General features: G+C 46.1%; 1 protein-coding gene and 1 long non-coding RNA gene across 2 annotated transcripts; both read right to left on the bottom strand.

The window, feature by feature from the left end:
* Window positions 1-13,091: 13,091 nt before the first annotated feature.
* On the bottom strand, window positions 13,092-13,995 carry LOC138658057 (uncharacterized). The gene is made up of 4 exons (XR_011317315.1): window positions 13,725-13,995; window positions 13,551-13,643; window positions 13,399-13,473; window positions 13,092-13,261 (listed from the first exon to the last, which is right to left on the bottom strand). It is a non-coding gene; the product is annotated as an uncharacterized lncRNA (long non-coding RNA).
* A 3,846-nt stretch (window positions 13,996-17,841) lies between these two features.
* Window positions 17,842-19,594, bottom strand: LOC138658056 (uncharacterized). Its single transcript, XM_069745624.1, has 2 exons — window positions 19,002-19,594; window positions 17,842-18,556 (listed from the first exon to the last, which is right to left on the bottom strand). The coding sequence occupies exons 1-2, from the start codon at window positions 19,410-19,412 to the stop codon at window positions 18,233-18,235; spliced, it is 735 nt and encodes a 244-aa protein (XP_069601725.1). The 5' UTR covers window positions 19,413-19,594; the 3' UTR covers window positions 17,842-18,232.
* Window positions 19,595-23,300: the final 3,706 nt, after the last annotated feature.

Genomic DNA, 23,300 nt, shown 5'->3' with positions numbered 1-23,300 from the left:
ACACGGGAGAGCTTGGAAGGGAAGGAGCACTGTTTTACTTTTTCAACGCAGAATTGGCTGGAATTGAGATCGGACGCCATGTCGCGTTTGGAGAGCCCCTGATGTGCCTAAACAGTGGAAACCCCCCAATTATAACTGAAACCCTAATCCAAACACACCCCTAACCCTAATCCCAACGGTAACCCTAACCACACCTCTATCCCAGACACACCCCTAACCCTAATCCCAACCCTATTCCCAACAGTAAATGTAATCCAAACCCTAACCCTAACTTTAGCCGCAACCCTAACCCTAACTTTAGCCCCAACCCTAACTGTAGCCTTAACCCTAGCCCCAACCATAACCCTAACCCTAGCCCTAACCCTTGCCCCAACCATAACCCTAGCCCTAACCCTAGCCCTAACCCTAGCCCTAACCTTAGCCCTAACCCTAGCCCTAGCCCTAACCCTAGCCCTAACCCTAGTGGGAAAATGAAAATAAATACATTTTTTTAATTTTTCCCTAAGGGGGTGATGAAGGGGGGTTTGATTTACTTTTATAGTGGGTTTTTTAGCGGCTTTTTATGATTGGCAGCCGTCACACACTAAAAGACGCTTTTTATTGCAAAAAATATTTTTTGCATTACCACATTTTGAGAGCTATAATTTTTCCATATTTTGGTCCACAGAGTCATGTGAGGTCTTGTTTTTTGCGGGACGAGTTGACGTTTTTATTGGTAACATTATCGGGCACGTGACATTTTTTGTTCGCTTTTTATTCCAATTTTTGTGAGGCAGAATGACCAAAATCCAGCTATTCATGAATTTCTTTTGGGGGAGGCGTTTATACCGTTCCGCGTTTGGTAAAATTGATAAATCAGTTTTATTCTTCAGGTCAGTACGATTACAGCGATACCTCATTTATATAATTTTTTTATGCTTTGGCGCTTTTATACGATAAAAACTATTTTATAGAAAAAATAATTATTTTTGCATCGCTTCATTCTGAGGACTATAACTTTTTTATTTTTTTGCTGATGATGCTGTATGGTGGCTCGTTTTTTTGATCACGTGTTATTCCACTTTTTGTTCGGCGGTATGATAATAAAGCGTTGTTTTTTGCCTTTTTTTTCTTACGTTGTTTACTGAAGTGGTTAACAGTGGGACAGTTTTATGGGTTGGGTCGTTACGGACGTGGCAATACTAAATATGTGTACTTTTATTGTTTCTTTTTTTTATTTAGATAAAGAAATGTATTTATGGGAATACTATAAATATATTTTTTTCATTATTTAGAAAAAATGTTTTGTTTTTTTTTTGCACGTGTGGAAATTTTTTTTTAAACTTTTTTACTTTGTCCCAGGTGGAGACATCACAGATCGGTGATCTGACAGTTTGCACAGCACTCTGTCAGATCACCGATCTGACTTACAGCGCTGCAGGCTTACCAAGCGCCTGGCCTGAGCAGGCACTTGGTAAGCCACCTCCCTCCCTGCAGGACCCGGATGCCACGGCCATCTTGGATCCGGGCCTGGAGCAGGAAGGCAGGGAGGGAGACAAAGGGCAACCCTGGCGTGTCCCTCGTTGGACTTCAAAGGGTCTAGATAAAGTGTTATTTACCGACATCCTAGATATCGGGTTTTTATAGATTGATTTGACTGCCTCACAGAACCACGAGCCGAACCCTCTAAATGATAGCAGATCAAATAGGTAACCCCACGCCACCCTATCAAATGCCTTATTGGCATCCACGCTAACCACAATAGTTTTCATATATTTGTGCACTCTACTGTAGGATATGGCTCCCAGGGCTGTTCTGGTGTTGTATGTGATGGATTTCCCATGTATGAAACCGGTTTGCTGTGGCGAGATTAAATTAGGGATGATTTTTTGTAATCTGTCAGCCAGAATTTTTGTGAATATCTTGAAGTCTGAATTAAGTAACGATATTGGTCTATATCCTACAACCTGTGAGTCATCTTTGCCTGGCTTTGGAAGAACAATGACAACCGCCTCATTGAACCGAACGGGAAGGTGGCCATAATTAACGATGTTGTTATACAACTCACACAGGTGCGAGGTCAAACAGGTTCCCAGAATTTTATAGTGCTCATTGCTGAACCCCGGTTTATTGCCCCATTTAAAATATTTATGTTTTTGGTAGTCCAAGCTGAGCATAGCCGTCTCATGTGCCAGCACGTCCGCCTCCTCCTTAGCCCTCAGGAGCTTTTCTTTTGTCGGTGGAGTGTTGTTTAATTTGAAGTCCTTGTAGGCCTGAGTTAGTGATTTTTGTGTTTCGACCAACCTTTTCATTATGTCTTTTTTTTGTGACTGACATAGGAAATAATTTGACCCCTTAACACGGCCTTAGAGGCCATCCAAAACAAATGAGCGTCTTCACAATGAGCGCGGTTGTCACCTTTATAGATCTCCCATGACATCTGCAAATACTTTTTGAAATCATCCGACTGATAGAGGTACGAAGGAAAACGCCACCTCCTCTCTTGATGTATTGGGGTTGTTAGATTAGATTTAAACGTTACTGGGGCATGATCCGATATATAAATATTTTGTATATTTGACTGTTTTAGGGGTATTAGTGACGAGTGCAATAACCAACAGTCAATCCTAGCGTGGGAGTCGTGTACATGGGAGTAGTGAGAATAGTCCCTTTCCAGGGGGTGTTGTATTCTCCATATGTCTACCAGGTCAAGGTGGTCTGAGAGTGATTGGATGCTATTCCCCCGCCCTAGTCCATGAGCAACATTAGATCCGGATCTATCCATGGAAACATCTGCTACTTCGTTAAAGTCACCGCCCATGACCACCCGGGATGTATCCCACCCTGCCAGGCTCTCTAGTAATTTAACTTGAAATTGTGTCTCAGGTGCATTAGGGGCGTAGATATTGACCAGGCTAAAATGCATTCCCTCAATTATGATTCTGACCAAGAGAAATCTACCTTGCGGGTCCTCCAGTGTATCAATTATCTCATATTTAAGGCCATTATGTATTAATGTGGCTACACCTCGCTGTTTTTTGGAGTATGAAGCCTCAGCGCAAAGCGTATACTTCCTGCTAAGCAGAGAAGGGTGATTATTTTTAATCCAATGTGTTTCTTGTAGGAAGATGATATGGAAATTTTGTTTTTGTAAAAAATTTAGAACCTTTTTCCTCTTAATTGGAGTATTTAACCCATTAACATTCCATGAGCACCATTGTAAAAAGCGGATTGCGGCATCTTTAGAACTAGTCTGATCAGCCATTAACCTACACCTTTGCGAACAGCCGTGTAACCTATATATAAATACTGTAAGTGAGACCCCCACCCATCCCAGCGAGTGAGTGCAATATCTCCCAGAACCAGAACATTATGATTGCGCATGCAGAGACCCTCCCCCCACCCATACCCCCACACCATTCGAACTTTTTAACTGTAACCAATGTGCTCAACCACAGAGTGAGCACTACATAAAAAATAAACATGCCGCCTAAGGGCAAAAGAGTATTAACATAAATGAGACATCACTGAAAAATGATAAGTTGTGTCAGCTCTTCTCGTTCAGGTGTTGTCAGAGTTAGTAAGTGCCCGGGATTCCACCTGCAGAAACTTCAAAGCCTTTTCTGGATCGCTAAAGGACCAATTTTTCCCCGCCATGCCAAAGCACAGAATTGAAGGATTCTGCAAGCCAAAGCGAATGTTCTTGTCCACCAAGAGTTTGCATGCAGGATTGAAGGCTTTACGTCTGGCTGCCAAGGTGGCCGAATAATCCTGGAACAAGAGTAGTTTGTGATTCTCATATAACAGGGAACGTTGTTTTCTGTATGCTGCTAAGATGCGAACTTTGTCCTGAAAATCCAGGACTTTAAAGATGACTGGTCTTGGTCTGTTGCCATCCCCTCCCCTCGGAGGTCCCAACCTGTGTGCTCTCTCAATGGCCACTGCACCTGACGTTGGTAGAACCCCAAGAGATTTTGGTAGCCATTCTGATGTTATTTTGACCAACTCCGAGGGGTGGACAGATTCTGGGAGGCCTATGAGTCTCAAGGTATTGCGTCGAGATCTATTTTCAAGGTCATCCACCTTGTCCAGAATGTCTAAGATGTCCTTATCTTTGCCATCCAGTTTGTCCCTTAGGGTATGTGCACACGTCAGGATTTCTTGCAGAAATTTTCCTGACAAAAACCGGACATTTCTGCCAGAAATCCGCATGCGTTTTTACCGCGATTTTGACGCGTTTTTGGTGCGTTTTTTGTGCGTTTTTTCCCAAATGCATAGAATTGCGCAAAACATGCAGAATGCATTCTAAATGATAGAATGCATAGCCTTAGGCTATGTGCACACATACAGGTTTTTTTGCGTTTTTTTCGCGCTAAAAACGCAATAAAAACTCATTAAAAACGCATACATTATGCATTCTATCATTTAGAATGCATTCTGCATGTTTTGTGCACATGGATGCGTTTTTTTCCGCGAAAAAAACGCATCGCGGTAAAAAAATGAGCATGTTCATTATTTTTGCTGATTTTCTGCGTTTTTCCCGCAATTCTATGCATTTGGGAAAAAACGCACCAAAAACGCACCAAAAACGCGTCAAAATCGCGGTAAAATCGCGGTAAAAACGCATGCGGATTTCTGGCAGAAATGTCCGGTTTTTGTCAGGAAAATTTCTGCAAGAAATCCTGACATGTGCACATACCCAGGGCTTTAGCAGAGTCCTCTAGATCTGAGATTCTTTGTTCAGCTTCTGCTATGCGCGCTCCCTGAGTATTGACTTGTGAGTAGTGTTGAGCATTCCGATACCGCAAGTATCGGGTATCGGCCGATATTTGCGATATCGGGAATCGGTATCGGGATGAAGATTGATGTTTAAAATAAAGAATAAAAATAAAAAATATTGATATATTACCCTCGGACGCGCCCTGGTTGCAACCGCTGCTACCGCCATGCTTCTGTTCCTAAGAATGAGCGCGTGAAGGACCTTCGATGACGTCGCGGCTTGTGATTGGTCGCGTGAGCGGTCACATGAGCGGTCACGCGACCAATCACAAGCCACGACGTCATCGAAGGTCCTTTACGCGCTCATTCTTAGGAAGGGAATCATGGCGGTTGCAGCGGTTACAACCAGGGCGCGTCCGAGGGTAAGTATATCAATATTTTTTCTTTTTATTCTTTATTTTACACATGAATATGGATCCCAGGGCCTGAAGGAGAGTTTCCTCTCCTTCAGACCCTGGGAACCATAGAGGAATACCTTCCGATATTTGTGTCCCATTGACTTGTATTGGTATCGGATATCGGTATCGGCGATATCCGATATTTTTCGGATATCGGCCGATACCATCCGATACCGATACTTTCAAATATCGGACGGTATCGCTCAACACTACTTTGTGAGACAATTGTGTCCAATGAAGTTTGAAAAGCTGCTAGTCTGTTATCAATCTCAGGCATCAACCGTTCTATGATAGCATTTGCAATGGACTGTGGGTTCTGTGTATCAACATCAGCAATTTGTGACGCTGGAGATGTGCCTGCCTGGTTACGTGTGGAGCTTCTGCCAAGTTTGGAAGTTTTACCCACGAATTTATCCATGATGAAGTAGGTGCCTGAAGATTAAGGGAAGTTGTCAGTGATATCGCTATATGTGTCAATTACATTTTAAGATAAATTGGGAAGTCTGATGAATCACTGCAGCTTTGCTGCCAATTTCCACTCTGTGTGAGCCTTCCCCACAGCGTCTCACAGTTGCTATGCAAAAGAGAGTTATAATGCCCTTCTGTAAGTATTATTGTGTGCGGCAGTGCTTGCGGCGCTATCTGCACCCTGTGATTCCGGGGTAACCGGAGAGCGGGGCCCACGACTGATGACCCTTGTCCGGCCCTTATCCTGACCTTTTGGGGGTTTGAATAGGTGTTTCTCTGTCCATATATATCACCCTCGGACCAGGAGCTCTTATAAAAATGCGGCCATCTTCAGGCTCTGCCTCCCGGAAGTCTATGAGATGTTTTATGTGCAGGCTGAGAGCTGTTGTCTCGGCGTTATCAGCCCCTGTTACAGTGTCACAGCTTCGTCCCCTCTAATTACTGAAGGGAGCCGCTTTTCTAGGGGTTAATAAGGCTTTACTAACCTCAGGTCCCAGGTGGATAGATGGTTTGATTACCGGGTTCTCCGGTGTGGGAGCCACCGCTATCTCTGAATATCGTATGGCTCAGGGACTCTCCTGTAGGGGCTCGCTCCCTCCTGAGGGAAAGGGGGGGTTGTCTGGACAGCGTGTGCGGCGGTATAGGAGATGGAGCGTGGGGGCGCCGGGATCAGCAGCCGCAGGCGCGTCGCTGCAGCCGCGTTACTGTGAGATGACTGTCTGCCGAGTGCCGGTCCCGGGACCTCCTACCTCCGGTGTGAGGAGGCTCCGGCGTGGTCTCCTGCTCCAGTCGGGTGCTCTGCGACCTCCAGGTGTCGCTCCGGCGTGTACACTTTCCGGCGGGTATATCCTCGCTCTTCAGCCGCTTCACTGCGCCTGGCTGCAGCGCGGACCGGAAGGCTCTTTGTTCCCCGCTCGCTGCCGCTGGTTGCTGTGGGGGAGGCTGTAGCGCCTACCGCCTTCGAGTCCCGGTGACAGCGGTGGAGAGATGAGACGCAGGGGTGACCCAGGCCACGTCACCTAGCTCCCGACGCCTGCAGATGTCCTCTTCTTCAGCCGCTTCACCGCGCCAGGCGCGGATGGGGAGGCTCTTTACTCGCCACTGGCCGGGTTACTGTGAAGGAGGAGGGGGCGCTCACCGCAGCGCCTACCTCCTCTGGGTCCCAGTGTCGGCGGGGATGATATGGGCTGCAGGGGCGCCACCGGCTGCGTCGCTCAGCTCCCGGCGTCCTCAGATGAAGGCAGGGTGTTGATGAGCCCAGGCATAAGGGCGGCAGATGCTTGGGCCTGTAGCTAGGCTCAGACCATGCGGCCTATCCAAATGGAGAAGAAAGAGGAGGCCAAATTTGACAACTTTGGTCTCAATAAGGTCCTGGTGCCGTGTAAAGATGATATCCAACGTCAGCCGGGAGAAAAGAGATGATTTTGAGCCGATGTCAGCCGATTTTGGAGGATGCACCCCTGGAGCTCACAGGCAACACATCCTACACCATTGCTGCCCAGGCCATGACCCCGGTTTGATTTCGTTTATTGATTTAATTTGAATGAGGCGAAAGGGGGGTGATTTAAACTTTTTTTTTTTTTCACTTTTTTTTCACTTTTTTACTTTTGCCATGCTTCAATAGCCTCCATGGAAGGCTAGAAGCTGGCACAACTCGATCGGCTCAGCTACATAGCAGAGATCATTAGATCTGATGATCGCTGCTATGTAGCTGAATTGCAGGTATGCTATGAGCGCCGACCACAGGGTGGCGCTCACAGCTAGCCGGGATCAGTAACCATAGAGGTCTCAAGGACCTCTATGGTTACTATGCAGAAGCATCGCTGACCCCCGATCATGTGAAGGGGGTCGGCAGGGGCGGATTATCAGAGGGTCAATATGAGCGGTAGCCCAGGGCCCAGTGGTCTGGGGGGGCCCTGGGCTACCGCACAGATTGACCCTCTGATGATCATCTGTGAATGCCGGCGGCGGCATTTATGTGCCCCCGCCGTACCCGGTAGGCAGAGAGAGGGGGCCCGCATCGGGCCCCTTCTCATCTGCTCACCGGGCCCCTTCCGGCGCTGCGGCGGTTTCCTATTGACGTGCGGGCGCGTGCCCGCACGTCAATAGTTAACAACAGCCGCCAGCCAATTGGAGGCTGGCGGCTGATGTCGGCCGCAGGCACACACGTCGCCGGCGTCTGACGTCATTGTCAGTCGCCGGCGAGTGTGCTCTGTTGGAGGGAGCTCACCGCTGGAGCGCGGACAGGTGAGGACGGAGACTTTGTTGTTTTTTTTTTTATATATATAACGGTGGATACACTGAGGGCAATGCTGGAGGACACTGGGGCAGATTGCTGCAGGACACTGGGGCAGATTGCTGGAGGACACTGGGGCAGATTGCTGGAGGACACTGGGGCAATGCTGGAGGACACTGGGGCAGATTGCTGGAGGACACTGGGGCAGATTGCTGGAGGACACTGGGGCAGATTGCTGGAGACACTGGGGCAATGCTGGAGGACACTGGGGCAGATTGCTGGAGGACACTGGGGCAGATTGCTGGAGACACTGGGGCAATGCTGGAGGACACTGGGGCAATGCTGGAGGACACTGGGGCAGATTGCTGGAGGACACTGGGGCAGATTGCTGGAGGACACTGGGGCAGATTGCTGGAGGACACTGGGGCAGATTGCTGGAGGACACTGGGGCAGATTTCTGGAGGACACTGGGGCAGATTGCTGGAGGACACTGGGGCAGATTGCTGGAGGACACTGGGGCAGATTGCTGGAGGACACTGGGGCAGATTGCTGGAGGACACTGGGGTAATGCTGGAGGACACTGGGGCAATGCTGGAGGACACTGAGGCAGATTGCTGGAGGACACTGGGGCAATGCTGGAGGACACTGGGGCAGATTGCTGGAGACACTGGGGCAGATTGCTGGAGACACTGGGGCAGATTGCTGGAGACACTGGGGGAAATGCTGGAGACACTGGGGGAAATGCTGGACATACTGGGGAAAGTGCTGGACATACTGGGGCAGATTGCTGGACACACTGGTGGTAATATTCTGGACACACTGTCTGGGGGCAATGCTGGACGCACTGGGGCAGATTGCTGGACACACTGTCTGGGGGCAATATGCTGGACACACTGGGGCAATATGCTGGACATACTGCGGTAGATTGCTGGACACACTGGGGGTAATATGCTGGACACACTGGGGCAGATTGCTGGACACACTGGGGCAGATTGCTGGACACACTGTCTGGGGGCAATGCTGGACACACTGGGGGCAATATGCTGGAGACACTGGGGCAGATTGCTGGACACTGGGGCAATATGCTGGACATACTGGGGCAGATTGCTGGACACACTGGGGGCAGGACTGGAGGCATGGGCAGAATGTAGACACGGGGCATGATTGGAGACATGGGGCAGAATGAAAGACATGGGGTAGGATTGGATCATGGGGCAGGATGGATACGATGGAGACATATGGGGCAGGATGTGGAGATCATATGGGGTAGAATGGATACTCATGAGGGCAGGATGGGAGAACATATGGCTGGAGCCAGGAATGAGACACACGGGGCCAGGATGTGGAATATTATTACCATAGGGGCTAATTAAGGGATATTATTACTGCAGTGATGTATTTATTTTATTTTTTGAGTATACTGTTTTAAATGGGGGGCGGTTCTGTTACTGTGTAGAGTGACACTATATCGCCTCTTTTTCTTCATGTGGTGTAATGTAGAAGTTGTGAAAAATTAAGTAATGTGTTCTGCAAGCGGAGCTCGAGATAACTGTGTTATTTCCTGCAGAAACGAGTCCTGGCTGGAAGAAATGATGGCGGTCTGTGCTGGATGAAAGATGAAGGACTTCACCTAGAGACGTCACTGGTGAGTCAGTGTTACCTATACACTGACACTATACACTGTATACTATATAGAGGTCCTGTGTATAATACCACCAGTGATCTCTGTATTACCTCTACACAGACACTGCATACTAAGTACAGATCTCCTGTGAATACTGGCACTTATGGTGATAGTATTGTGTTGTTTTTTACTGATCAGTATTATAGTATTCAGTCACTACGTGGTGGTAATATGTGGTCTGGAAATGGTGTTGTGGTATTTGTCCCTTGTATGTGATATTTGGTCACCAAGTGGTGGTAATATGTGGTCTTGACATGGTGCGGTGGTATTTGTTCCTTGTATGTGATATTATTCGATCACTGTGGTTGTAATTTGTGGTCTGGTCATGGTGCCGTGGTATTTGTTCCTTGTATGTGATATTATTGGTCAAAATATACCTAAATTGTATTGCAGATTTTAACAAATATTTAATAGGTTACAGTAGAAGAGGGCCCGGCCATTTTTCTGGAATAATCAGGTTCGGGTATATCATGACCCCCGTCACATGACCCCCGTCACATGACCCCCGTCACATGACTGGGGGGGGGGCCCACAGTGTCTGAACAGCCCATGTCCCTGGCTACCCTTAATCCACCCCTGGGGGTCGGCGATGCGCTCATTTCATAAGGCCAGCGTCACACTGGCGTATTGCATTTGATGCGAGATCATCGATGCGATATGCTAATGACACTTGGCTCCTGCTCGCAGCAGAGCAGGAGCCGAGTGTCATGCGTCTGTGCTCCGATTCTCTCGCACAGGGAGGATCGGAGCACAGCTGCGGAGGAGGCGGAGATATGAATTTCTCCATCTCCTCCATTGCTGGGGTCCGCTTATAACGCACAGCACTCGGATGATATCTGAGTGGTGTGTGCTGTCTCACTCGCACCCACAGGCTTATATGGGTGCGAGTGAGCCAAAAGTTTTCCGACAAAAAGTCGGCTGCTGGGAGCTGCCCCATAGCTTAACATTGGCCCGAGTGCAATGCAATTTTTTTATCGCATTGCACTGTGAAAATAAAATAAAAAATTTCCCACAAAAATGATTTTTTTAGCCCCAAATTTTTATTTTCACAAATTGGACCACAAAAGTTATTGTCCAATTTGTCCTGAGTACGCTGATACCCCATATGTGGAGGTAAACTACTGTTTGGGCACATGGCAGAGCTCAGAAGGGAAGGAGCACCGTTTTACTTTTTCAACGCAGAATTGGCTGGAATTGAGATCGGACGCCATGTCGCTTTTGGATACCCCCTGATGTGCCTAAACAGTGGAAACCCCCAATTCTAACTCCAACCGTAACCCCAACACACCCCTAACCCTAATCCAAACCCTATCCATAACCCTAACCACACCCCTAACCAAAACAAACCCCTAGCCCTAATCCCAACCCTAACCCCAACACACCCCTAACCCTAATCCCAACCCTTACCACACCCATAACCCTGACACACTCCTTACTCTAATCCCAACCCTAACACTAATCCCAACCCTAACCCTAATCCCAACTGTAAAAGTAATCCAAACCCTAACCCCAACTCTAGCCCCAACCATAACTTTAGCTCCAACCCTAACCCTAACTTTAGTCCTAACCCTAACCCTAACGGGAAAATTGAAATAAATACATTTACCCTGGTTACCATTGTAAATGTAAAAAAAAAAAACACTACATACTTACATTCCGGTGTCTGTCGCATCCCCCGGCGTCAGCTTCCCTGCACTGTGTCAGCGCCGGCCGGCCGTAAAGCAGAGCACAGCGGTGACGTCACCACTCTGCTTTACGGCCGGCGCTTACACAGTGCAGGGAAGCTGAGGCCGGGGGACGCGACAGACACCGGAATGTAAGTATGTAGTGTTTTTTTTTTTTTACATTTACAATGGTAACCAGGGTAAACATCGGGTTACTAAGCACGGCCCTGCGCTTAGTAACCTGATGTTTACCCTGGTTACCCGGGGACTTCGGCATCGTTGGTCGCTGGGGAGCTGTCTGTGTAACAGCTCTCCAGCGACCACACAAGGACTTTCCAACGATCACGGCCAGGTCGTATCGCTGGTCGTGATCGTTGGAAAGTTACTGAGTGTGATGGTACCTTATAACAGAGTGTCACCCCAGCCTGTACACATGGACCATACTGTAATCAGTGAGCTGTGTCAACCTATACTTTTATATCATGTGGTAACAGTATTTTCAGCAATTGATTCCTGCATACTGTCAGCACTACACATGGAGTGCTTTTTTCTGGCCTCCTTAACGAATTTAATTATGTTCACCTATAGCTAGAGGTGCTTAATATCTGTGTGGTGTTTAGCCAAATGGGCGTTAACCTTCCATGACAGTTAGGATATTAGAGGGGTGTGCTACCTGGGAAGGCGGCTGTATTGTGCAGCAGTATCCTCTATTTTAATTTATACGTATGTGATTTATCCTTATTTTTATTTTTGTTCATAATAAAGTTTTGAAATTTTATATTGGCTTTTGTTCCCGATTATTTGGATTGGTTTATATATTGATGTGGGAAGCGCCACCAACCTAAAGGTACCGTCACACTAGACGATTTTACAACGAGAACGACAACGATCCGACCAAAATGAGATCGCTGGAACGTCGCTGTTTAGGTCGCTGCAGAGATGCCAAACACACCAACCTACGAACGATGCTGGAGCGATACAGTGACGTAACAGCGACTCACAGATCGTCCTCGCTAGTCGTTTGCTCAGTGTCACACAGCAAGAGTGTAACGATCTAACGATGCAGACGTAGCCAGATAGGTGTGTTTTATGCACAGGGAGACACCCAGGATGTGACGTTACGGCGTCCCGGAATATAAACCGCAACTCTACAGCGATTGATTCATATTGTTGGAGCGCTGTGTCTTCACGGTCTTCTGCCTTTACAGCGTCCTGTTCGGAACGATCCTTCGCCAGCTACGATCCTCTTCTCCCGTGGACGTTCTGTCTAGAACGTATTCTACTGCAGGCGTCTTCATCGTTTCTTTTCTTGCTCATTAACGGTATGAAATGTCTTTCAGTTGTTTGTTTCTTTTGTGTATAGTTATGGCTATTCAATAATGTTTATCTATGTATATGGTGTAATGATGGATAAAACACCTCCGGCAGCCATCTTGTGCATCTGGCAAGCAGACGCACAAGATGGAGGCATTACTATTCTAATTCTATATTACTATACTAATTATCATACAATAATTAGGTTCTGTAGAAGGACGTAGATCTGGGTATTTATTATAATAGAATATAGGCTGAACTGGATGGACAAATGTCTTTTTTCGGCCTTACTAACTATGTTACTATGTTACTATGTTACTATGCGGTTTGCAAACTCAGTTGCGCTGTCTGCCAATTTTGCACACACCATATGGAAAGGTAAACTAGCTGTCTGCCAATTTTGCACACACTATATGGAAAGGTTAACTAATTCTCTTGTGTCTGCCTTGGCTGGCCCTGGCGTGCTCCGCTAGTAAATAAAACAGCACACAACTTAAAGGAACGAAATTTTTTTTTTTTAGAAACTGAACTGATTTTTTTTTTTTTCAACAAAACACTAACATCTGTCAAGAAAAACAGAAAAAAAAACATTTTTAACGCCCGCGCGCCAAAAGGTGTCGCAGCGTGCGTCCATGTTGCTGCACTTGATGCTGCAGCAGCACTACTGTGCGCTCCAAGAGCGCTACTGTCCGCTCCAGTCCCTCTTGTTTGGCCAGCAGCTCTCTCACAGTGTCCGGTTCTGTAGATAGAAGATAGAATAAAAGTCTTTTTTTTTTGTCCTGTCCCAGAGGTCTTTTTTTTTTTTGGTTGCATTTTATTAGTCGCTGTCAAATGTGACATCCCACCGATAACCCCTCCCACTGTCTGTATACTTACGGAAAAGGGACGCCTGTTGTCCATCACTGGAGCTGCTGACCACCCATCCCCTGTCTCGGGCCAGAGTTCCCGGAGCTAAAAGGAATCAAAATCATATCTGTTTAACAATTGAACTCGCTGTGGGGAACCGCTCGCAGTTTATCGTCACTTACGAATGCTCGCCTCTGGGGAGAATGATGCCGAGCCGGGGGAGGAAGATGGGTAGCGGAAGGGCGGAGTAGTGGCCTGTGGTGGGGTTACTGCATCTGTAATGTATACAATATTTCAGCTCACCTCTTATGTCCCATATGCCGTTATAATTTTGAAATGAATGATGGATAACTTACGTGACGGTCCAGCTTGTGGGCTGCTGCTGCTGCTGCTGGAAGATGTGGGGGAGGATAGTATCCTCTGTAGCCGGCGGCGTCTCTCTACACAAAAATAAAAGAAACACCATGTTTAGACAACAAAAGTACAGAGCTGTAGACATCACAATAAAACTAGACAATATTGACAGCAAAAGTTAGGAGCCTGAAATGAATGATGGATAACTTACGTGACGGTCCAGGCTGTGGCCTGCTGCTGGCCGCTGTGGTGGAGGCCAGTGCCCTCTGGTGCCGGCGGCGTCTCTCTACACAAAAAAATTAAAAAAAAGAAATCGCCATGTTTAGACAACAAAAGTACAGAGCTGTAGACATCACAATAAAACTAGACAACATTGACAGCTAAAGTTAGGAGCCTATCGAAATTCGGCAGCATCTGTAATGTATTCTATATTTCTGCTCCCCTGTAAAGTCCCATATGCAGTTATAAAATTGAAATGAATGATGGATAACTTACGTGACGGTCCAGGCTGTGGCCTGCTGCTGGCCGCTGTGGTGGAGGCCAGTGCCCTCTGGTGCCGGCGGCGTCTCTCTACACAAAAAAATAAAAAAAAAGAAATCGCCATGTTTAGACAACAAAAGTACAGAGCTGTAGAAAAAAAAAAAAAAAAAAAGAGGCCATTTGCGGGAAGGAGTAAAAATCAATTTTGACAAGCTAAATGTAATTACATATATAGAACATAGGAAGCACCTCACGGCAGTGCACGTCTCCTGTTTCCCCCTACTGGCAGTGCGAGCAGGGTTGCCAACCTCCACGTAATGATTTCAGGACAATCGGGATTACAATTGCGGACATCCGTATAAATTAAATATGGGGGGTGGAGATTATGGAATTCATGACCTGACCAATTTTTACGCGACAACGCATTTTTGCGCTTGGACATTATAGAAATTTGAAAAGAAAATATTAAATTTTTGTCCTCGTAAGTCCCGGACAAGTTGGCAACCACGGGCACGAGTCTCCCATTTCCCCCCGCTCGGTACCGTGCGTCTTCCAATTCCACCATTCTGATACTTGCCTTGCTTTGCCTCCGCTCGCAAGTGTGCCAGATGGAGTGGCTGCTTATAGCGCAGGTCGGCCCACTTCTTGCGCAGTTGCAGTGCACTGCGCCGGATGCTAAACCTCCTCTCCATCATTTCTGCAATGCGGCCCAGCACTGCATTCTTGTGCAAATTTGGGTGGGCAGGCCGGCTCCTCCTTCCCTCATAGTCGAGGGCATCCATCTTGTCCACAAAAAAACGCACCTCGGCCTGCCCCAGAGGAGCACAGCGCTGTCTCGCCGCCATTTTCTAAAGATAGACGCTGTACGGCACCGCCTAACCACGCCCAGAGGAGGTCCTAGCTGCGGCGCGATCGGCATCGCTATAGCGTCTCTGATTATGCACAGCGTCGCGTTTGTGACGCCGGCTCAAGACATCCTTTTTTTTTTTTTTTTTGCGTTCCTGTTACCAAGTCACAGCGTTTATTGTCTTGCTTTCAGTTTTGTAGTAGCTTGTATCGTAATTTTGGGATGTTAATGAGGTGCGGCTGTAGTGTTAAACGCTGCTTATTACACATGTAAATATAAATTTCCATTAAATCCTATGTTCACATTTCTGTAGAACAGGGCAGCATCTGAGATGCAACGCTGAACAGATATGTGAGCACATGCCCAACGCCGCTTTTTGTGACCCATGCATTAACTTTTCCATGGTTTTAGGGTCAGAAAAAAAAACATCATGCATCGTCCTCTGTGTCCTGACGCATGATTCACAAAACGATAGGGCAACACATGTTATTTCAGGCCCCTAGGTAAAATATAGTGGCACATGCATTGCCGTGGCTGCACCGAACAAAACGCTAATGTGAACTTTGCCTTCTAACCAAAAAAAAAAAAAAAAAGATGTGTGAACACTATTTAACAGTATTGGTTGTCTTGTGTCACTTTAGCAAATCATATGTAATAATTATTTTTTATTGTGCTTTTTCAGGTTGCCATGTCTCTTTCGGATGTACCTGCGATTGTAGCGGCTGCATTGCTGTTAGAAGCTCAGAACCAGCTGGAGGCTGAAGCGCGAAACAATCGTGCAAAGCGACAGCGCCGCATGTGGACCAGACAGTGGCTGCAGAAGAGGAATCAATTGTCCCACATGGGCCTAATCAAGGAACTGAAGGAGAACAACCCGCATGATTTCAAGAACTACCTGAGAATGTCCGAGGATTCATTTAATTTCCTACTTGAAGCTGTGGAACCTTATATTAGGCGGCAAAATACAAGGATGCGAGCTGCTGTCCCTGTGGATGAGAGACTGGCTGTTACGCTCCGGTTCCTGGCGACTGGAAGGTCTATGCAAGACTTGCATTACTGCGCTGCGATTTCCCGAACCCTACTCAGCGTCATAATTCCGGAGACATGTAAAGCAATTATCTCTGCTTTACACCAAAATTACATGCCTTTCCCGGAGACCCCGGATGATTGGAAAGAGATTTCAAGGGGATTTCATGAGCAATGGCAGTTCCCTAATTGCGGGGGTGCCTTGGATGGGAAACATGTCCGCATCACCCAACCACCACACTCCGGCTCCTTTTATTATAACTATAAGGGTTATTTCAGCGTAATTCTGATGGCCCTCGTTAATGCGAACTACGAATTTGTAAGTGTGTCTGTAGGGATCAATGGGAGATTATCTGATGGCGGAGTTTTGGAGCTAACCGATTTTGGGGACCGCTTGAAAGAAAACAAACTGGCCTTGCCTCCCAACAGTGACACTACTGAAAACATGAACTTTGTGTTTGTCGGAGATGAGGCGTTCCCACTGCATCCCAACCTTTTGAAGCCATTCTCCCAGAAAACTCTGACACCTGAGCGGCGCATATTTAATTACCGGCTTTCGAGAGCTAGACGCGTTGTGGAGAATGCGTTTGGAATCATGGCAAACCGATTTCGTGTTTTCCACACTGCAATGAACATGAAACTATCGTCTATAGACTCTGTGGTTCTTGCTTGTTGCGTCCTCCACAACTTTTTGCGCCGCCGTGATGCCACTGCATACAGCCCTCCACAGTATGTAGACTCTGTTGACCCTGCAAACGGGGATATAACCCAGGGAGAATGGCGTCTAGACAATCACACGGTTTCTGGCCTGGAAAGTCTGGGATCCGGAAGGAACAATGATGACGCGACAAATTGCAGGGAAAAATACTGTGACTTTTTCAATGGTCCAGGGGCTGTCTCATGGCAGCACCAACAATTGTAGCGCAACTGTAGGCATATCTTTTACCATTTATTATGGATTACATTTGTTTTTGTTCATCCGCTCTCGTGTACCATTCTTTTTAGAACCCAACCAATTTCTTTGTCAAGTAACAATGTCAACATAACGATATATTGATTTATGTACATTGTCTTGTTCTTTTTATTCCATTCCAATTAAAATATTGAACTATGAAAATACTCTACTTCTGTATCAAACATATGAACCATGGGAATCAACAACCTCTTCTGCCCTAGCGCTTTCATGATGTGTGTGTGTGTGTGTGTGTGTGTGTATGTATATATGTATATATGTATATATATATATATATATATATATATATACAAAATAGGAAAAAGAAGGCAGCACTCATAAAGTTTCATGTGAAAAAAATATGGAGATTTAATCGACCCACATCACTGCGCGACGTTTCAGCTCACTGAACCTTTTTCAAGGCTTGAAAAAGGCTCAGGGAGCCGAAACGTCGCGCAGTGATGTGGGTCGATTAAATCTCCATATTTTTTTCACATGAAACTTTGGGAGTGCTGCCTTCTTTTTCCTATTTTGTATATATGTTGGATAAATGCTTGGACCATTCTATCCAGGGGGCTAGGCACCCGCTATTGGTGAGCATTGTGCTGTTCTCTCTCTCTCTCTCTCTCTCTATATATATATATATATATATATATATATATATATATATATATATATATATATATATATATATATATATAATCTATCCCGATTATAATGCATTTGGTATTGTACAGTATGCATGTCCACTTTGCATATTGCCCACCCACATAGTATTTTGCCCATCCAGAGAGCCACGTAGTATGGAGACAAATTTGAAAAATATATATATTTTATTTGTTTTCACATGACATTTTCACTGTTGATGATCCATAGGGGATTACGGAGTAGGGGAGGGATAAATTGGCCGAGTTTATTAACATATAAATATATTTGTATACTCACCTTCCGAAGTCCCGTTGAAGCAGTGCTATACTCACCCTACGCCACCTTTCCCAGGGACCGTAAGCTGCCGCTTTCAATGGAGTGGTCCTGGGAGTGGCAAAGGCGACGGAGGGTGAGTATAGCAGGTGTGATAGCCTTTTTTTTAATTTTTATCTTAAATTAAGTTTTTTTTAAACTATTGATGATGCATAGGCACAAGGATTAATTACCGGGCGTCAGGCCAATGACTGCAGGGCAGTAGGCAGAGTGGATTATGGACGTTATAAAACTGAAGTCTCTAGTGTTTTCAAGACAAGATCCCTACAAATTTTGATAGTAGGTGCCCATCTCGCTGTACCGGTCCGTAGACGTAGGAGGTCCTTGTGAAAAGTCTGCAAGGTTGGGAATGCGGAGAGCTGGGTTGCCGCATGCTTGGACAAGATGTTGTTAGCCATTGCCAGGAGATCCACAGGTGTCCCCGCTGTCGACTTTCTTTTGCGAGATGGCCGCTGTGGACGTGTCTGATCCTCGAGACACGGGCTTCTGGAGGACTGATGGGACTGGACATCGTTCCCTTCTGGTCTTTCCCGCTGTTGAAGAGGCACCTGCGATTCAAGCAAAAAGAAAAAAAAATTAAAAGTCAATAACATACAAACAACTCAGCCTAGAGCCCCACCTCTCCAACACCTCTATTCCTGTTCATGGGAAGCTATGAGGAACTAGGTAGCAAACCACAGGGGTTACAGAGCTTTCAGAGCTGGGCTGAACTACATTGGGCAGCAATACTGTACGTACAAATGTGCGGAAGACACAATATGTTAATGTATTTATCTTTATGTTATAGACTTTGGAAATTATTAAAAATGCATTTAAAGGAGGGGGGAGTACTGTTTGGACATACTTCTCAAGGAAGTGACAGGAAGTGACAACTGTTATTAACAGGGGGATTAAACATGAAAAATGTGAATCATTATTATTGGAAACCATGCAGTCTCATAAACCTACAAGACACACGGCATGCTACTAGAAGGGAAGCTAGGGGGTACTTACATGCTCGTCCGGAGACTCGGGCAGGTTCTCTTCAGGCGATGGTGCACATATGCTTGTGACAGTCTGGCACGGACGAGGAATTTCCTGGTCCCGAGTGAACGCCAGCAGGTCATAGTACCACAACTTGGGCACATAGACGTCGTCAGTTCCGGCCCCAGACTTCAGCGACTTTTCCACCTTGTTCAACTCTTTTTTGTAGACTGTGCGGAGAGCCTGGATTTTTTTACGCACAATGTGTTCATCCACCGTCTCAGTGGGATGATGCTCCTTGTAGATGGCCACCAGGTTCTCATACGCATCTTTCTTTTTGTAGCGGTTGCTGTAATCCGCCGACTTTATCTTCCACAAGCAGGGCAGGGAGCGGTACATCTCTATGAGTGCCCGAACACAGTCTTGTTCATTGGCAGACATCTAAAAAAAAAATAAAAAAATGAAGCAACATCAAGCAAGAAAGTTGTGGCCCCTGTGCCTTTCCTAATGTGAGCAGCCTACTCTTGTATGGGATGGGCCGTGCGCTCTTTCCTTTTGGTAGCCACCATTTTAGGGATGGAATGGTTCGTATGCTTTTTTTATATTATTAATACCAATTTTGGGGCTTGAAAATGGCAGATTAAAAAAAAAAAAAAAAAAAAAAAATTAACATGAAAGATTTAATAAGAACGCTGATGAGTTCAAAATCTCCAACCAGGTCGCTCACAAGAAGCTAGAGAACGATGTAAAGGTCTCGATTTACAACCACGACGCTCACGAGATGTTAAATCAATACGGAGCAGAATTCCAGATTTCAAAACAAGACGCTCACGAGAGTTTATAAAACAAAGACGCTGCAAAGATCTTGATTTCCAACCAATACGCTTACGAGATGGAGAATGAACACGATGCAGAGTTGTGGATTTCCAACCTATTGCAAGATGCTCGTAGTTGAAATACGCACAAGTGATTGAACAGTTGACTCAAGCTTTTTATATCGGAACCTTGCTATAGAACCTACCTATAGATGATCCCGCTGTGGTCTATCACAGTTCACAGGGAGACATCACACCCACTCCATTGTATAACGTTATGGCGTCACCATTTTTTTTTTATTAAATAAAGTAAAAGCCTTTTTTTGTAATGGCTGTTGTAATCCCCATGTAGGCTGTGGCGACAGATGGCATCTTCTTTTGTAAAGTCATGTTATGGCGTCACCTTTTTTAATGTCATTATGTCCTCCCCTTTGTCATTGTAATGTATTGTAAAGACCCCCTTTATTTATAATGTAGACACCACATCACAGACTATTGCGACACAATGGCATCTCCTTTGTAAAGTCATGTTCTGAGGTCACTTTTTTAATGTTATAATGTAATGTAAAGGCGTCTCCTTTTGTAATTGTTATGTATTGTAAAGACCTCCTTTATGGAATGTACACACCACCTCCCAGGCTTTATCAGGACAGAGGGAGTCACCTTTTGTAATAGCGTATCCTTTTTTTTTATTTTAGGTAATACTTTATCACTTGGCGGTCCCCTATCCTTTGTAATTGCATATTTTATTGTATTAATCAGGCGATATGTATTGGACCTAGGCTATCATAGTATGGGAAGTTTATGTGATCGTGGTAAATTGATATTTTCCAAGAAAACGTTTAGAATTTAAATCTATTACGGGCGTCACTGCAATGTATTGTAAAGGCGTCTCCTTTTTAATATACAACGCCTACCTGGCTAGAGCAAGACGCTGCGACGGCCCCTATGATCGTTGCTGGCGTCGTTGCTTTTGGTGTCAAACACAACGATACACGCCAATCGAACGACAAAATAAAGTTCTGAACTTTCAGCGCCGACTAGCGACATCACAGCGGGATCCAGATCGCTGCTGCGTGTCAAACACAACGATATCGCTAACGAGGACGCTGTTACGTCACAGATCGTTGTCGTTCTCGTTGTAAAATCGTCTAGTGTGACGGTACCTTAAGCCTTGCTCTGTGTATGGGTGAACCATACTGTAATCAGGCTTACATTAGCATTCCTTGCCCGGTATCTGGTGGGGGCATGCTTGTCTTTGTTCCCCTCTGCAGGGGGCATCTCCAATACACAAACCTGTAGAGAAACTGCAGAAAGGGTTTCTGGAACTTTCCTAATCCTTGGAGCTATGTTTAAGGGGGTGGGTGTTGGGATCAGCCCCTTTGTAGGGCAGAGATACTAAGGCTAAGTTCACATTAGCGTTGTGCGGGGCTGCATCAGGCGCAGCCACGGCGACGCATGCGCCATGCACCCCTATATTTAACATGGGGGGCGCATGGACACGCGTTGTCTTGCGTTTTGTGACGCATGCGTCTTTTTGGCGCAACAGAAAATGCTGCATGATGCAGTTTTTTCTGCGCCCAAAATCATGAATCATGGGTTAAAAAAAGCTGCGTTTTGCATGCGTTTTTGCATGCGTTGTGCGTTGCGTCGCCGACGCAGCACCGCACAACGCAAATGTGAACGTAGCCTAAGAGTGGTAGGACAACAAGCCACATGTTCTGTTAGTCATGTATCATGTATGGAGATTGGAGATCATTTTGCCACATGGAATTGTGATGTCTCACCACCCAACTGGATTTAAGGACTGAATCTGAAGACTGTTAATGTGTGGTGACTTGCGAAGGGCTGGGATCTTATGCTGAGGCGAGATCCCGGTGACTATGTGTATTGTTAGAAGCTGCCACGTGGGACTGTGTTGTGTCCCTCATCTGCTGGAGCCATTGAATTCACTCAAGGACTATTTCTATTTCCCTGGCATTGGATTGCCGGGTGGCGCCCCTGAATCTGCTCTCTTTGTGTGGACTCATTGTGGACTCATTACGGACGCTGCAGAATTACTTTCATTTGTGTTGTCCCAGTTCCCTGTTCCAATAAATCTTGTTAGATTGTTTATCGGCCTGGTGTCTCTTCCTGCTCTGTCGTATACCCCATCACAATTAACCCTTCAAGTGCTTCACGAGAACCAAAGCAATGTGGAATGTGGAAGTAAAAAATGAACATTTTTCTTTTTTTCACAAAAAATTTACTTTGGAACCAAAATTTTTTTCTTGTCACAAGGGTATCAGGAGAAAATGGACCACAATATTTGTTGTTCAATTTCTCCCGAGTACGCCGATACCCCATGTGTGTGGGAAAGCCACTGTTTGGGCGCATGGCAGGGCTCAGAAGGGAGGGAGCACAGTTTGACTTTTTGAATGCAATATTGGCTAGAATCAATGGTGGTGCCATGTCATGTTTGGAGACCCCCTGATGTACCTAAACAGTGGAAACCCCCAATTCTAACTCCAACCCTAATCACAACCCTAACCCCAACACACCCCTACCCTAATCCCACCCCTAACCACAACCTTAACCCCAACACACCCCTAACCCTAATCCCAACCTTAACTATATCCCTAACCACAACCCTAACCCTAATCCCAGCCATAACCCCAACCCTAACCATAACACTCCCCCAACCCTAACCATAACCCTAATCACAACCGTAACCTCAACACACCCCTTACCACAACCCTAACCACAATCCTAACCCCAACACACCCCTAACCATAACCCTAACCACAACCCTAACCCCAACACACCCCTACCCTAATCCCAACCCTAACCATAACCCTAACCTCAACCCTAATCCTAACCATAAACCTAACATACCCCTAACTCCAACCCTAACCATAATCTCAACCATAACCACACCCCTAACCATAACCCTAACCACACCCCTAACCCTAATCCCAACCCTAACCATAACCCTAACCACAACCCTAACCCCAGCACACCCCTAACCACAAACCTAACCACAACCCTAACCCCAACACACCCCTACACTAATCCCAACCCTAACTATAACCCTAACAACCCTAACTCCAGCACACCCCTAACTCTAATCCCAACCTAACCCTAACCACAACCTTAACCCTAATCCCAACCATAACCCCAACCTTAACCATAACCCTAACACACCCCTAACCCCAACCCTAATCGTAATCTCAACCATAGCCACACCCCTAACCCTATTCCCTACCCTAACTATAACCCTAACCACACCCTAAACCCAAAACACCCCAAACCCTAATCCCAACCAAAAACCTTAACCACAACCCTAACCCCAACATACCCCTAACCACAAACCTAACTACAACCATAACCCCAACACACCCTTACCCTAATCCCAATCCTATTTATAACCCTAACCACAACCCTAACCCCAACACACCCCTAACCCTAATCCCAACCCAAACCATAATCCTAACCACAACCCTAATCCCAACCCTAACCATAACACATCCCTAAC

Source organism: Ranitomeya imitator, chromosome 1 (assembly GCF_032444005.1).
Source record: "Ranitomeya imitator isolate aRanImi1 chromosome 1, aRanImi1.pri, whole genome shotgun sequence".
NCBI classification, from domain to species: Eukaryota; Metazoa; Chordata; class Amphibia; order Anura; family Dendrobatidae; genus Ranitomeya; species Ranitomeya imitator.
Note: the sequence above shows the minus strand (reverse complement) of the source record. Positions and strands in the feature narration are given on the sequence as shown.

Excerpts from the sequence above, each read along its gene's own strand:
- LOC138658056 (XM_069745624.1), bottom strand. The coding sequence starts at position 19,412 with ATGTCTGCCAATGAACAAGACTGTGTTCGGGCACTCATAGAGATGTAC. Across the intron at positions 18,557-19,001 it reads CCGAGTCTCCGGACGAGCAT|GTGCCTCTTCAACAGCGGGA; the intron begins GTAAGTACCCCC and ends CTTGAATCGCAG.